General features: G+C 45.7%; 1 protein-coding gene across 8 annotated transcripts in view; it reads left to right on the forward strand.

Moving 5' to 3' along the window:
* RGL1 (ral guanine nucleotide dissociation stimulator like 1) overlaps positions 1–17,153 on the forward strand; it is a 223,560-nt gene that overhangs the window by 189,559 nt on the left and 16,848 nt on the right. For all 8 annotated transcript variants that reach the window (XM_016188465.2, XM_060197817.1, XM_016188467.2 and 5 more), the window contains 5 exons: positions 1,380–1,483; positions 6,198–6,282; positions 11,609–11,698; positions 13,760–13,846; positions 15,993–16,025. In XM_016188465.2, coding sequence (XP_016043951.1) covers positions 1,380–1,483; positions 6,198–6,282; positions 11,609–11,698; positions 13,760–13,846; positions 15,993–16,025 — 399 coding nt within the window. The remainder of the gene's footprint in view (positions 1–1,379; positions 1,484–6,197; positions 6,283–11,608; positions 11,699–13,759; positions 13,847–15,992; positions 16,026–17,153) is intronic.

Genomic DNA, 17,153 nt, shown 5'->3' on the forward strand with positions numbered 1-17,153 from the left:
TTATGCTATTTCCCCTAACTTCACCTGGCCTCAATTTTTGTTTTAATTTTTATGACAAAAAGACCAAAGCACTGTTCCAACATCCATGAAGTTCTACTTGTTTGTGTTTGTTGCTGTCCTGTGTTACTGGGAATTAAACCCAGGACACCAGACACGGAAGTCCTGAGCTGCCTTCCTGGTATCGTTTTGAGTGGGCATATTTGCTTGTACTCAAGAATGTTATTTTTCCTTTCATATCCAAGGTTTGCATTATCACCTGACACAATCTTATAAGCAACTTGCATCTATGTCTTTTCACTCTGGGTCCTCTTGCCCCCAGATGTTCTATACAAAGCCTAGCCCTAACCCCCCAGAGGTGTTCAGGTTACACAATGCATATAGTCCACACCTGCCTGTCTGTATGTGAGGCATCTCCTTTGGCATAAGACACCGTCTCCTCTCCCCATGCTGTCAGTTGTCCTCATGAGTCAAGAAGGTTCTTTTCTCTGGCTGTCTCGCTGTCCTCCCACTTACTGAGCTGGGTGCTGACTCCCAGCTCCCTGGCTACTGCTGTGGCAGACGCTGAAGTGGGAGCTTGTGTTTGGAGAGCTGGGAACCTTGTTCCCTACCCAGATAATGACATCCAGAATGTTTCCCCTACTTTTTTTTTTTTCCATTTTGCCTTAAAATGCTGCCCAAACAAATCTTATTTTAAAAGCCCAAGTTATTTTGGAAACATTGAATACCAAGGTGTTTCAGAATGTTTATGACCATGGCACAAGCCCTTTGGAAACCAGATGAATGTGTATAAAAATATTCCTTCTTGGCTATAGAGCCAAAAGCCAGAGTCCAGCTTGTGGTGGCTGTTTATTGCTGAGTTACATGCACCTCTGGATAGGAGCTGGGCATGAGATATCTCATAGCATCTGACCTCCAGGTGGCTGCTGACTGGCTCAGGTTGTGGGTTGAAAGAGTTCAGTGAGATTTCACATGTATTAGGGAGGAGGGGGGGCATCTCTGTGCTGTCAGCACAATAAAGTTTGCTTTCTCTGGCCCAGTGTTGCCAGCTCACCTTCATTTGTGCTTTTATTAGGAAAGCTGGAAACTATAAAGCTGTAACAACAGCGCAAATATATATATATATATATATATATATATATATATATTTTTTTTTTTTTTTTTAAAGGGAGAAAAACAAGCCCACAGTGCCAAAATCCATCAAGCATTTAGGTGGTGGAGGTGGGGGTCAGGAGCCACTTTTTGATGTTCACTATTTATACAGCTGCCTATGCAGTGGTAAGAATTCCTAGCAGCTGTGTTACCTCTCAAACAGGAAACCACCAACTCACTGTATTATTGATACTCAGATGTCTTTTATGCTTGAATCACTCCCCATCCAGGAATGTAGAATCCTAAAGAATTTTTCCTCCTTACGGGCCATCATTTCAGCACTGCAGTCCAATTCCATCTACCGGTTGAAAAAGACCTGGGCCTCCGTCCCCAAGTAAGTTCTCACATGCCCACTAGACTGTCTTTTACTGGGGGATTTACTTGCTGCATGAATCTTTCAGTCCCTGCCTTAAAAGTCTCTGTGTGTTCCTTGGTAGGATACTTGTTTGATCCTGTGAGGAGGGTGGAAATCATTCTGTACCTCCCTGGCTTCTTCAAGGTTGAGTTACTTATCAAACAAGCATAAAAAAGATTAAGAAAAGAAACAAAAAGTAAAGAGAAATTTATTAATAGCACATGTCCTTTCTGTACACATGGGAGAGTCCAGGAATTTTGAGAAACGTACCATGTGTTCTTAGAAACCCACCTAGAAAGCTTACTCTGTAGGGGATTTGGAAAGGAGATGTCAGTTAGGTTTTGTCTTCTCCAGGAGGAAGAGGAGTGGGGTACATGAATCATAAGGCAGTGCCAGGTCATGGTTCCACTCCTGATGTCTCAGGAGATGTGGGCCAGGCAGCTCTGAAGGGCTCTGGGGATGCTCTCTTCCCTCCACAGACCAGATTCTACCCAGGAGAAGTTTCAGTTTCAATGCTAGGTCACATTTTGCTTTTAAGGGACCCCTTCTATTCAATTAATATTTTCTTCAAAGACATATTTTGAGAGTGACAGATTTTGCTTCCTAATAACACATCATCACTAGCGAGCTGTGAGGCAGGGCTACTGCAGGTATAACAAATTTTCCAAGTGCACCCAAGCCCAGGCTTTGGAGCTGATTGAAGGGACAGGCTTACTATCTGGGTTTTGAGGGACAAGGTTGTAAAGTAATGAAGTTACAGCCACTAGCTGGAGCCTTTGGTTCTTTTTCAACCACATTCCAGAGCTCAAAGCCCTTCCAAAATGGGAGGAGCTATATATATGCAGAGGGAACACCAAAAATCCACTTAGCTCCTCTCTGCTTCCACAGGGAAAGCTATCAGCGATGTGAAAAACCTCTGAGTGGTCGTTCCTCCCTCTTGACTGTAGTCACTGACCACATTCTATATTGTTCTTCATGTTTCTTGGTGCTCCCTTTGGGGCAGTGAGCATTTTCACATCCTTTTTATTTCACGACAATCCCCAGTTCCAGCAGTTCACTTGAAACCAGAGAAGTTTTTTTGCAAAGGAGTAAAGAGTGAGTGAGTGGAGTTCTGGTTCCCCATCAGCACAGATTGGGAGGTGGGGACTGTACCAGGGCTGCCACTTGGGCGAGCCGTGCTCGACAAATCCACCCCGGATTGAGCTAATGGAGAAGTGAGGCTCCCTGGCCAGGAACTGGGTGGGTTCATCATCAGATTGGAAGGTATGAGTCTCAACTTTATCAACCCTCTCAGGGTGATTAAACCCAAAGGGACGGACACTGTCCAGCTTGCAAGATATCCAGGTCAATAAGGCAGAGCTGCATAAATTTCTGCTGAAAAACAAGTGCTAGGGTACTAGCTTCTGATGAGCTCATATTTTCAAGCCGAGGAAATTTTCCATGGGGGAATGTCAAATGAGTTATTACATTACTCTTTGATGGGTAAATAGGAAAAAAAAAAAAATGAAATGGATGATCTCAAAGCCTGGTGTTACCGAGCTACAGAAGCCACTTGGGGCCACTTTGTGCTCCAAGATTCATGCTTTGTTCATGATATTTTATCAGTTGGAAGACTGGCTTTTCAGAATACAGTGCCATTTTCTTAAGTTATTCTTCCTGTCTTGGCTTCTTTCTCTTCTTTGTGACCCTCTGTGTTTCACACACAGTTGAGTTGATTTTCCTCGCACAAAGTTAGTTGGGTAAAGGGATCAGTTGCCTGGTGGAAAAGGACTTTTAATGGTGAATTTAGTGTGTAATGTGAAGTGATGTTGATTTATAATTATTTATACTGAATTTATATAATCTTGTAACACAATGTTAACATTAGTTTAAAAAAAAGGTAAAAATATTCAGCTAAGGGAGTCAGGTGGTAGCGCAGCGGGTTAAGCGCAGGTGACACAAAGCACAAGGAATGGTGTAAGGATCCCGTTTGGAGCCCCCGGCTCCCCACCTTCAGGGGAGTCGCTTCACAGGCAGTGAAGCAGGTCTGCAGGTGTCTGTCTTTCTCTCCTCCTCTCTATCCTTCCCTCCTCTCTCCATTTCTCTCTGTTCTATCCGATAACGACGACATCAACAACAATAACTACAACAATGGCAACAAAAAGGAATAAATAAATAAATATTTTAAAAATATACCCTTTTGTTGCTCTTGTTTTATTGTTGTAGTTTTATTTCTGTCATCATTATTGTTGGATAGGACAGAGAGAAATGGAAAGAGGAGGGAATGACAGAGGGGGGGAGAGAAAGACAGACACCTGCAGACCTGCTTCACCACCTGTGAAGCGACTCCCCTGCAGGTGGGAAGCCGGGGGCTCGAACCGGGCTCCTTATGGTGGTCCTTGTGCTTTGCGCCACCTGCATTTAACCCGCTAGGCTACCACCCGACTCCCAATAAATAAATATTTTTTGAAAATAAATTCAGAGTTTCCAGTTAAGCGTCTTTTAGAGGCATGTGTGGCCATGTGACAGGGTTATAAGACCAGTGAGTTACATACAAAAGTGAGAAATGCAGTTTGGACTATGTTATGGGCAGGGAGCTTAACCTCAATCTCATATACTTAAAAAACAAAAACAGACTGTTACAAGCATAAGAAATGATTAGCTGACAGGCCCTGGTGAAATGCAGAGACAGGAAGGTGAGATGAAGCATCCTCATCTTCCACCTGATGACCCCTCCTTCCCTGCTCACTGCTCCCCAACTGTGGTGTCAAAGAAATCATTAGGTGCAAAGATGCAACCTTGTAGAAGTCTCTGATGCAATAAATGTCCCAGTGGTGGATAAATAGCACACTGTGGAAAGTCACTTAACCAGCTTAAACTTTCTGCTCACAGCACATTTGAGGGTTAAACACCAGCAAAAAAGAATGTTGGTGGACTTGAATCTTCATCTCCTTGGTTACTATATGAGTAGGTCCATTCTTCTAGCTAACTTCAAAAAACAAAAAAACAAAAAACTACTAAGCAAACAAACCACAGTACAAACCTCACAGTTGCTTCCTGTACACCTTAGGTGTCTGGTTTGTTTCTAACTGGTTGTTGGTTCTTTTTTTTTTTTTTTTTTAATTTCCACCAGGGTTGTCACTGGGGCTTGGTGCCAGCACTATGAATCCACCGCTTCCTGGCAGCCATTTTTTCCTTTTTCTTCCTATTTTTTTTTTTATTAGGTAGGACAGAAAGAAATTGAGAGAGGATAGGGAGGTGATAGGGAGAGAAAGATGAACACCTGCAGACCTTTTCACCACTCATGAAGTGGACTCCCTGCAGGTGGGGAGCTGGGACTCAAACTCAGGGTCCTTGCTCTTGGTAATATTTACACTTAACCTGGTGCACCACCACCCGACCCCCATGGTTCATGTTTTATCAGGGATGCTAGGAAAGTGTGTCACTGTCCCTCAGGGAAGACACTTGCATATTAGCTTTCTTTCTTTTTTTTTTTAATTCCACTGCAAATTTAAGGAATGGGGACAAATAGTCTCTCTTACTATATCACTTTCCATATAACCCTTTACATTAGTAACTTTCAGTAGAGAGACATTTATTTCTGTTTGTTTAATTAAGTTCTTTCTTTCTTTCTTTCTTTTTTTTTTTTGTCTCCAGAGTTATCTCTGGGGCTCAGTGTCTGCACTACGAATCCACTGCTCCTTGAGGCTATTTTTTCCCTTTTGTTGCCCTTTTTTTGTTATTATTATTATTGTTGTCACTGCTGTCATTGTTGTTGGATAGGACAGAGAGAAATGGAGAGAGGAGGGGGAGACAGGAAGGGGGAGAGAAAGATAGACACCTGCAGACCTGTTTTACCACTTGTGAAGCGACTCCCCTGCAGGTGGGGAGCCAGGAGCTCAAACCAGGATCCTTACATCGGTCCATGTGCTTTGCGCCATGTGCGCTTAACCCACTGCACTCCCACCCATTCTTATTTTTCCAAAATGTAAATAGTTCTCTTGGTTTTCTTCATTGTAAATGAGTAACATTAAACTCCTTATAGACACATATAAAGATATTCTCACAGCAATGGGAATATTGCAAATAGAATGCTGTCACCCTTGTTCATTCCTTGCCCTCAGAGTCACTCACTCGGGAGCCTGGGAGGGAGCCATGGAGAAAGCACAAAGCTGGAGACATAGAGTGTGCTGGAAAAGGATAGGTCACAGTAGGTGCCTTATGGTATCACAGTCATCCTTGAGGGACCATCATTCTTCCCATTGTAGAGAGAAAGAATTTGAGGCTCCGGAAAGTGAAACAACCAGTCTAAGTTCACTTGGGAATTTGAACCCTTCCCCCTGTGCCTCCAGAGCCAGGCTGGTCCCACCATCTTCTCTGACTTGGGGAAAAGGAGCACTGGCCTGTGAGCTGAGGAGTGTGGCTTCACAGCCTCAGCTTAGAGCACCAGGAAGCATGGCCTCTTCATCTCTAACTGGAGGGACTCTCTGCTCTTAGAGATGAAAGACTTCATGTGACATCATCATTTAACAGTCCTTTGTCGGTGAAAAAATATCCCTGGGTTCATGCAGTTGCCCATGTGACCACCTTGAAAACGCAAAGCCAGTTGAGTGGGGACAAGGCTCATCAGCCACCCAGCCTGATCAGTGCAGCCCGCAGGTGCTGGCCTTTACTAGCTCTTCCCTCGTGAATAGTCTCTTCATGCCTCTTCCAGAGACCGCATGCTGATGTTTGAGGAACTTTCTGATATCTTCTCTGACCATAATAACCACCTGACCAGCCGGGAACTACTGATGAAGGTAAGACTTCTGGTGGGGCTAGGAGGCAGTGTTGGGGGTGAGGGGAGTGGAGGGGAGGATTGGGGGGTTGGGGGTTGCTGTTGGGGCTCGGTGTGGGCTGGGAAGGATAGGAGATGGGTGGGGAGGATGGAGGGACTGTTGTGATGGGTCTAACTGGTAGCTGGGAAGCATAGCCAGTGAGAGGAGTGCTCATTGTTGGAGGCAAGGGGCATCCCTGTTGGAAGCTCTGAACTCCATACAAGAGAAGAGTAGCTTAAGTCTTTTAGTTTCTTCAGTTCTGGGAGAAGGTGCAAAGTGACCAGAAGAGAGTGTATTTTGCCTATATCCAAGAAGTTCAGGGCTAAGAAATTCCAAGCCCAGCTCCTTGGTATGGTAGTTATGCAAGAAGATTGTGAAACCAGTGCTTGTGTTAGCTCCCTCCTTCACGAGCTGTTCTGCAAATACCAAGGTTGCCAGTTAGGTGGGTGAGAGGCCCTGGAATATTCCTTCTCAGCAAAACTCCTCCCAGAATGGTGGCGGCCAAGCCTGTAATCCCACATCCTTTATTTGGGTGAAGTTGCACAATCTGTCAGTCAGCAGGATTTACTGAACCCAGAGCTTCTGCACTGCAGGGGCAAATGGTATAGCCGGTTGCCTCTGACGTCTCCTAGCAATATGTGGGAAGATGAGTATTACTGACCCAGAGTTTAACTGCTAGTTGGTGGATACAGGCAGGAGCCAAGGAAAGTAGTCTAGTAGCCATACTGAGACCCCTGGTGGAGAAGAACCACAGAACTGTCATGGGCCAGCTGACACTCACTGCCTCCCCCTGGCATGGTAGCTACTACCCTCCCCCCATGGGTAGCTCAGGTAACACTTCAGAGAGGAGCCAAATCTGCTGCTCACTCATCCTGGGCCTGGGGCTGGAGAGGCAGCCATGTTGGCTCAAGTATGCCAGTCTCCTGTGGAGGGTGGAGATTTCTATGCAGACAGTTTTCAGACTTCTAAGATGGTACAAGATGTTCTTCCGTAGGGAAAAGTCCGGATCTGCGCAGTTAGGGGGTTCTTGCTCTCATTCTCTTTTTCTGTAAAGAGGAGACTGAAGCATTTCATCTGCTGACCTCACAGAATTATTTTGAGGTGTGACTAAACATGCTTGAAGGTACCATGCACATGGAGGTTATTTGTAGCACTTGGTGAGTTCTGTACATACAAAGCTAAAGTCCACTGACAGGGTGAAAGTGTGTGATGTCTACACTACTTACTTGGGCTTCTGCAGACATTTTGGGGTAGGAATGAGAGTCCAGTGGAGACAGGTTTCTCAGTGAAGGCCTCCAGTTGATGACCACCCATCAGATGTTCCTGTAAGGGCATCCTGGCTCTTCTGCTTCTGGGCTCCTGTTTGGATAATTACCATTAGCTTCTGAGCTATGCCTGACCCAGCACTGGATCACAGAGATCCAGTGGCTGAGTAGCTCCCTTACTGGCTCAATTTGGGCATCTTCTGGTAGCCTTCCACTTGACTAGGTTCTTCTAGATGTGCTCCCTCTCCTAGTGCTTCTGCCATCTGCCTGTGGTCACTGCATGCTCCGGAAGTTCCTCACAGCCAGGCACAGGGTCCCTCTGCTTTACTGGTTCACTCCTACTAGAATGTAGCAGGTGTCCAGAACCCCTGTGGGGCTGTGTGAGCAGAGGGGCCTCCGCATACTCATGGCGTCAACAACCTTCCCACTCTTAGCCCTTCTCTGAGCAGAGGGTGGGGCCAGGACTGCTGCTGCTGACATCTGACTTTGGAAATGACCTACTGGATCCCAGTCCACTGACAACACACTAAACAATAGCATTACTTTCCGCCTTGAGTCCTGTTGGATAGGCAGGCTTTTAAGTGGAAACTCATCCAGTGGGTAGAGGGCTTAGTGCTGTCCCTGTCAGCAGTCTGAAGCTAGACTGACTGGAGCCACACAGTGAAGTCCCGGCAGCTCTGAGTCATCCTTTAAAAGCAGATAAACCCAGCCCAGTATAGCCTGTGACCTGGTGGCTAAACCTGAGAAGGACAGTGCTTGTGCTGACATCGAAGAGTCCATAAGCCCCCCTTCCATGTAGACTCTCACCCCAGTGCGCTCAGCTGTATGTGGCTCTGATCCCAAAGAAAGGGAGGACTTGGCCATGAGCTCATGTGGTCTGTGTATCATCACCCACGAGACTGGAATGTTTGCCTCCATCCATATGTCTCCATGGGTCACTTTCTAGTCAGCTTTGTTGATCATTCATCACACAAAGCATGTAATTCTGGGTGATAATTCTCAGAACAGTTATAAAAAAAAATTAGCTAGTGTCTTAAAAGAAGCACTGAGAAAAGTCGCTGGTGGGCCCATGTTTCTAATTTGGTCCTCCTTGAATTGTGCTGGCTGAGGGTGGGGTGGCCCTGTCTTCTGTGAACCACCTGCCTGTCTCCCTCAGGGTGAGAGTAGTGTGACCTCACTATACTAGCATGGCAGAGACCACGTTATCATTTATGGAAATGGCTCTCCTTTCACTTGTTGGAAGAAGTGTTAATATTTTTTCCTGAAAACCTGTTATCTCCTTCTGACTTCTGGAAACTGCATCATTCTAAGCAGGTGAACAAGCTCACATGTTTCAGAACAATGGGAAACAGAATTATCACCAAATCTTCCTGGTTTGAGGGAGCTTCAGTGAGCATTCTCCCTAGTTCAACAGATACAAACCACTGCAAGAAGAAGTGCAGGAACATGGTTCTGGGGGAGATGTGTATCTAGGACAGTGAAAACCTAATATTCAGATGATATCTGAGCTGAGATTGAACCAGCACTGACTGTGAAGGATCCAGCACCTGACTGGTGGTGCCCTAGCAGTAGAGGCCCCTGGGAGACCCAGGAACAGGCTGGAGGAGGGCAGCTGAAGTTAGTTAGAGATGGAGATAGAAGGTGAGAAAGTGGGACCTGAGCAGGGAGAGAGAAGGACAGAGGGTGCAGAAGATAAGAGGTGAGAGAGTGAGTAAGAGAGTGAGTGGGGGAGGGGGAGGAGGGTAAGTTGAGGGAGGGGAAAGGATTTCAAATTCATGACATCACAGGCGATGATGAACGACATGGAACTAGATGGTATTCCAAAGACACTAGTCTAGTGAGAAACAAGATGACTTTGACGGAAGAGTCACTAAGAGTATGGGTGTGATCAGCGAAGAGGGAGGAGGAAATCACAAAACATGCGACTTTTCCAGAAGCTGCAGGAAAACTGGTGTTGTCGGGCTTTGTGGAGCAAAGGATTTGTGGGCCAAGGAAGGAAGACACAGATGCTGTTGTCTGGCAGGTTGTCGGTCAATACTCGTTTGGAAAACACTAGAGCTTGAAGTACCAGCCTTTTCATTTTTCACCAGGGGTGAAATCTTTTCCTCGAGGAAATCAAGTCTTCTAGCTCCACCACTCAGGTCTTTGTCTTTCCTAGATTGTCCTGCTTGCTCTCCTGAGATTCCTTTCATCTCTGTTCTGAGATTCCAAGAGCCTTAACTTTCCTGAGATCCTTATTAAGAATCTTTGATGCGGGAGTTGGGCGGTAGCACAGCAGGTTAAGTGCACGTGGCGCAAAGCACAAGGACCGGCGTAAGGATCCCGGTTCGAGCCCCTGGCTCCCCACCTGCAGGGGGGTCGCTTCACAAGCGGTGAAGCAGGTCTGGAGGTGTCTTTCTCTCCCCCTTTCTGTCTCCCCCGCCTCTTTCCATTTCTCTCTGTCCTATCCAACAACAAGAACATCAATAACAACAACAATAATAACTACAACAATAAAAACAACAAGGGCAACAAAAAGGGAAAATGAATAAATAAATATTTAAAAAAAGACAAATCTTCGATGCATCAGTGATAACCCCCACATCTTATGTTTCTATTGATGGAGAGACTGGAAGGGGACCAGAAATACTAACACATGGGAAAGAGGTGGACAACCCAAGTTGGACATACTTCTCACTCCAAGAAAATCCTCACGTCCTGTAGTGCAGGAAACAGCACATCGTAGGCTACTTTAATTTACCTCCAGGAAGAACTAGAAGTAGGAGGTCATCCAAGGGTTCCTGCGCTTATTCGTGTGGAGTAAGGAGAATTAAAATAGACAACAGGTCCCTCTGGGTTCTGTCCCCAGTGCTACACTGAGCCTGGGCAACAACTGATGAAACGGAAATGACCTGTGACTGGAAGAGCACCCCATGCAGCTGTGTAGTAGTGAAGGTCACTAGTTATGAAAGGCAAAAAGTCAGGATGAGCTGACCAAGGGAAAAAAACGAGTGAAGAGGCTTTATGCCACTGAATTGTGAAATGGCCCTTCCATTCATGCACTTCCTGGGAAATGAGAATTTAACAAGACCCCGAAGGCACTGAACTGAAAACACTGTTCACTCAGCAGAGTGGAGATGACTCAGTCTCTGAAGGAGTTGGTTGTGACAGTAGACAGGAGGAGAGGGGGTGGCCATCTCTCCTGAGGGTGTCAGCAGGGAGGGTCAGTGGTGATACTTCCATATCAGAGGGGCAGCTTGGGAAGGCAGAGTTGGGGAGAAAAAGGGAGGAGTCTCTTGAGGGTCTGACTTCTGTTGACAAGGGCCCTGCTGTGTGCTACGATTCTAGGAGCAGGTTTCACAGAACAAAGTAAATACCATAGAGGGGCAGGCAGTGGTGCATCTACAAAGCACAGAAGTCACTGTTCACAAGTATCTAGGTTCGATCCCCCAGCCCCCACCTGCAGGAGTCACTCTTACTCACTTTCCTTCTCCCTCTTCCTCTCTCTTTCACAGAAACCCTATTTCTTTCTGTCTCTGTTGTAATGGGGGCAGGGGGAGGACTTGCAGTGGTGGATTTGTCATGCAGGCACTGAGCCTCAGTGATAACTCTGGTGGAGGGGAAAAAAAAAAGGAGGAAAGAAAATATCTCAGAAATCTTCCCTTTTCTCTTACATGCATTTTAGACCACTCTCAGGAAATCACAAACTAGAGAGAAAGATCTTCCGCTCAGAACATGTGACTCCTTCAGGAACACTTGAGATGTGGAGAAATTGTCCCCAGTTCCAGAAATTACCCACCTTGTGTTGGTAATTCATACTGTAACCCAATCATGGGATCTTTTTTTTTTTTTTTTTTATCAAATTGAGGGGAACAGGCCAACCAGGCCACCCGTTACATCCAGACCACTCGCCATAGACCAGCCATGTGTCTATGGGACCCAGTCTGGGGCCTACAGGCCACTTCTGTACTTGGCATGATTTCTTTGTCCATAACTAGACACCCCTTTGCTACTTTTGAGGCCACACTCCATCACTGTCCTTTGTGTGTGCTTCTGTTTTTTAGGAAGGAACCTCAAAATTTGCAAACCTGGACAGCAGCGTGAAGGAAAACCAGAAGCGGACTCAGCGGCGGCTCCAGCTCCAGAAGGACATGGTGGGTAGGGCTGTTGGTCTCCCCAAACTCTGGGGCCCTCCACCTCCTCCACCTGTCCCTTCAATCTGGAGGTCGCCTGCGATTTCAGAAGGGTGCTCCTCCCTTGGCCTCAATTTTCCTCTGTTACCCTAGCAGGCCTGCAAGGCAGTGTTACTCCCATTGTACCCTACTAGGATCTAAACACTGAGCGTCAGATAAGCCTGTCTGGGAGTGCCTGGGATTTCTGTGGGTGTTTCCAGCCCTCCCTCCTGTTATTTAATTTATTTATTTTGTGTGATTTTTTTAGAAAATATATTTTTATATATTTTGTATATTTATTTATTTTCCCTTTTGTTGCCCTTGTTGTTTTTCATTGTTGGTGTGGTTATTGTTGTTATTGATGTCATTGTTGTTAGCTAGGACAGAGAGAAATGGAGAGAGGAGGGGAAGACAGAGAGGGGGAGAGAAAGAGACACAAACTGTGAAGCAACTCCCCTGCAAGTGGGGAGCCAGGGGCTCCATCGGGATCCTTATGCCGGTCCTTGTGTTTGGCACCATGTGCACTTAACCCGCTGTGCTACCGTACACCCTCCTGTTATCTTCTGTCTACCTGCATGTAGAAGCTGCTGCTACACTGACCTTGAGATCCTTGGGCTGCTCTCCCTACAGGGGAGTGTTGTCTCTGAACTTGAAGGCCTCCAGACCTTCTAGGTGTTTTCTAGCTTTCCTCCCCAATCCAAGATAAACCAAAGCTCTCCAATGTTCCATTCTCAAGAGAAGCGCTCCTTCCTTCCTCTGGAAGAAGAGCTATCATCACCACTAGATTTTATTTAATTAATTAATTTATTTATTTATTTATCCCCTTTTGTTGCCTTTATTGTTTTATTATTGTAGTTGTTGTTGTTATTAATGTTGTCGTTGTTGGATAAGACAGAGAGAAATGGAGAGAGGAGGGGAAGACAGAGGGGACAGAAAGTCGCTTGTGAAGTGACTCCCCTGCAGGTGGGGAGCCAGGGGCTCGAACCGGGATTCTTATGTTGGTCCTTGCACTTTGTGCCACCTGCGCTTAACCCTCTGCGCTACCGCCCAACTCCCACAGCTTTTATTTTTTTAAAATAAGTATTTATTTATTTATTGGATAGAGAAAGAGTGAGGAGATAGGGAGGAAGGGACAGAGGAAGACACTTGCAGTACTCTTTACCACTTGTGAAGCTTTCCTCCTGGAGGTGGGGACCAGGGGCTTGAACCTGGGTCCTTGAGCACTGTAACATTTATGCTCAACCAGGTGTACTGTACCACCACTAACTGTTAGAAGCATTATTAATAGGAGAGAGAGAAGGAAAACCGAAGCATCACTCTGGCACGTGAAATGAGGGACTGAACTTTGGACCTCATGCTTTGAAGTCCAGTTTTTCTCACCACTGTGCCACCTCCTAGGTCATGTGATCACCTTTAGCTTTATTTTTAATAACTCTCATAACTTTAGTCAGGGTGGGGTGTGGACTGGGAGGCTCCAAAAGACGAGACTGATGGGCTATAGATCTTCCGTCCCCACTGAGAGGAGTTTCTCCTCCTCGGGAAGGCTACACCCTTGTGGGGAGCATTTGTGAATGGCTTAGCCCTTCTGCACATGACGCCTGTGAACCACACACTGGTTCAAAGTCAAATTAAAAGTAGATATTAAAAAGTGAAAGTTGGTACCTGGTTAAGCACACATGTTACAGTGCACAAGGTCCCAGGTTCGAGCCCCTGGTCCCCATCTGCAGGGGAAAGTGGTGAAGCAGTGTTGCAGGTCTCTCTCTCTCTCTCTCTCTCTCTCATCCTTCCCTCTCGATTTCTGGCTGTCTCTATTTAATAAATAAATAAAGATAAAAAGTGAAAGTTGATTTTTGTCCAGGATGAGATTTTGAACAATTCAGGGGGGTGGGAGGGACAGACTATAGCCACTGGAGCCCCTGAAGGACTCACATGTCTTGGTGGTGACAAGTGTGGCCTCATCTAGCAGCTTCAGTGAGGGGCAGGTGAACCCCAAAACCTTGAACATTCCTGTCATGAGACACATTTGCTGTGCTTGCTCCACAGGGCGTGATGCAGGGGACTGTGCCCTACCTGGGCACCTTCCTCACTGACCTGACCATGCTGGACACAGCCCTGCAGGACTATATTGAGGTGAGCTCTGTGCAGGTGGAGAGGATAGACCCCACTACATTGGGTGAACTCTGTACAGGGGAAGGGGGGCCTGCCACATTGATGTAGGCACAGAGGCGTGAGAATACCTCAGACAGGCAACCATTGATCATGGCACCTGCTAAGGGCCTGTGAGGTCAATGGCCTTGTGCCGGGTTCTGTTAGGGACACAAAGACGAGGAATCCCAGGTGGTAAGCATCAAAGCAGGTGAACATCCAAGCAGGCTGTGGTTGATAGACTAAGCTCCAGACAGGCCCTAATGGATGCTTCTCAGAAGGGTGGAGTTGAGCAAGTCCCAGATGTTGAACAGTAAGTCTTTAGCAAGTGGAACCAGGGACATGACATCTAACATGCCCTGACATTCTCTGGATAGGGTGTGGGGTACGGGGAAGGAAGGGGAAGAAAGTCAGTTAAACTTGTGAGAGTTTACGTGTTCCTTTTATAATGTGCATTATTTAGTACCTACTCTAAGGCATGAACTTTCAGATCAGGGAGGGAAAAAAAAGTTAAAAAAATTGCTTATTAGTATCAGTATTAACATACTTTTAAAGATTTGTTTTATTTATTTCATATGAAGTAGAGAGGGTATCGAGAGAGAGAGAGAGAGAGAGAGAGAGAGAGAAAGGAAAGTCAGGGCATGATGTTAGTACATGTGACATCAGGGATCAAACCTGGAGGCTCAAGCATATGAGTCTCCATTTCTCTGACCACTTGATATTAGCATATTAAGTGGAAAAGCAATGTGATATTTAAACTGGGATTTCATATTTTTATGTGGCACTGGGAAATGATCCCAGAACTTTGCAATAGTGCTGAGTAGCTTCTCTGGCCCAATTTCTAGTCTCTATTATTTTGAAAGGAGGAAAGAGAGAGGAGAGACAAACAGAGAAAGGAGAAACACCACGGCACCTCTCCACCATCCGTGAAGCTTCTCTGTTGCTGTCCACGATGAACCTACCGTGTGGTGGGAGGTTCAAAGCCAGGGTCTCACTACAGTTTAGGTGCATGTTGTGTTGGGTGAGCTGTCTCCCAATTTAGAAACAGAACACAGACTGTCTCTGCATCCCCTTCCCTCCCTACCAGTTGCACGGGAACCCCTGCTTTGACTCACTCAGCATTCGAGTGACAGCAGTTTTACTCTTCCACCCATGTTGTAACATGCGCTTCCACTTTGCATTTCCCAAAATCTTTACGTGCTCTGCCTCAGCTTATCTCAGGAAACACTCCTCGGTGCTGGGGTTTTGGGGATCACCCAGTAATATAGAGGCTAAGTTCAGCTTTACTGAGAATTGGGACTGATGGGATGAAGAATTGAAACTGAACTTTTCCTGATGCTCTGTAGAAGCCACTTCCCTTCTGATGAACTAATGATAGTTTGGGTCCCAGTGTGAGTCAGGGACCATCTGTTGTTGTTGCTTTGGGCCAAGAAGAGGCGTTTAGTGGAACAGTTACCCAAGTGCTTGTCTCTGCTGGCTCTGTACTCGTACTGGGACACGTACGGCTTCTTTGTCTTCACTCTTTTAGTTGGTTTCAGACATTTGGAGACATCTGCCTGTCCTTCCTTATGACAATTAAAAGATGCTTTTTCTGGGGGTCGGGCGGTGGCACAGTGGGTTGAGCGCATGTGGCACAAAGCGCAAGGACCGGCGTAGGGATCCTGGTTCGAGCCCCCGGCTCCCCACCTGCAGGGGAGTCGCTTCACAGGTGGTGAAGCAGGTCTGCAGGTGTCTATCTTTCTCTCCCCCTCTCTGTCTTCCCCTTCTCTCTCCATTTCTCTCTGTCCTATCCAACAACGAACAACATCAACAATGGCAATAATAGTAACCACAACGAGGCTACAACAGCAAGGGCAACAAAGTGCGGGGGAAATGGCCTCCAGGAGCAGTGGATTTGTGGTGCAGGCACCGAGCCGAGCCCAGCAATAACCCTGGAGGAAAAAAAAAAAAAAGATGCTTTTTCTTGTAGCACGTGATGCTTCTCTTCTTCCACTGAAGTTCTGATTCAGATCTCCTCTGTGATTTTGACTTCACCCCTTTGATCTATTTTACTGGTGCATAGGACAATAGATGGCTGTGCTTCAATGTATCTGAGTTTCTCACTTTTATTTATTTATTTATTGTTTTTTAGGGTGGGCTGATAAACTTTGAGAAAAGAAGAAGGGTAAGTAGAAGTCTTGGTTATGGGATTCCATTTTTCCTTTTCTGGGCACAGTGGAAATGAAGAAACTTAAATTTGTAGAGACAGGAAAAGGCACAAATGAGCATTTGTTGAATATTTATCATATACCACTATTCTTGGCATGTTCTCATCCTCCAAAAGGCCCGCAGGATAGATTTCATCATCTTCCATTCACAAGAGAGGAAGTCAAGACTCAGATAAAGTTAACTTAATCAGGGTTGTCAGTACAGAGCATAAGGACCGGCATAAGGATCCCGGTTCGAACCCCGGCTCCCCACCTGCAGGGGAGTCGCTTCACAGGCGGTGAAGCAGGTCTGCAGGTGTCTATCTTTCTCTCCTCTTCTCTGTCTTCCCCTCCTCTCTCCATTTCTCTATGTCCTATCCAACAACGACAACAACAATAATAACTACAACAATCAAACAACAAGGGCAACAAAAGGGAATAAATAAATAAAATAAATATTTAAAATATATATATAAAAAAAATCGCTGGGCAGGAGGGGGGCAGTTGATAGCATAATGGTTATGGAAAGAGATTCTATGTGTGAGGCTCTAAAGTCCCAGGTTCAGTCCCCCACATCACCATAAGCCAGAGCCAAGCAGTGCTTTGGTAAAAAAAAAAGATTCACTAATGAAGACAATGAAGGTCTTCCATCCACGATCATGGAGACTTTCTTCTTTAAGATAATGACAAGTGTTATTTAAGGTCAGAGTCCAGGGCCTGGATGGGGAACTGGCATCAGGGTATCTGCCAGTTGACTTGCCTTTGCTAGTGCTCCATGAGAGTAAACGGATTTAGTCTTTCCCTCCATAGTTACCCGTCTTTGTCCTTTAACTTCAGAAGAACCCTGTTTTTTTTTTTTTAATTTTTAAACTAGCTTATTTTATTGATATTTTTGGAAAATTGAGTATAAAACCCAAAGCTCAAACTTATTTATACCCACTTCTGACTTTGAAAACGTCTTTTTTGAAGCATCTAAAGAACTATAAACAACTGTGGACTCAACTATAGAATTGCTTCTCTTGTGAGCTTTAAAAGACTTAGTTAGATGATTTACTGGAGTAATAATAACCCAAGGATTTGGAAAATCTAAACATTCAAGTTTATGA

This window comes from Erinaceus europaeus, chromosome 9 (assembly GCF_950295315.1).
Source record: "Erinaceus europaeus chromosome 9, mEriEur2.1, whole genome shotgun sequence".
NCBI classification, from domain to species: domain Eukaryota; kingdom Metazoa; phylum Chordata; class Mammalia; order Eulipotyphla; family Erinaceidae; genus Erinaceus; species Erinaceus europaeus.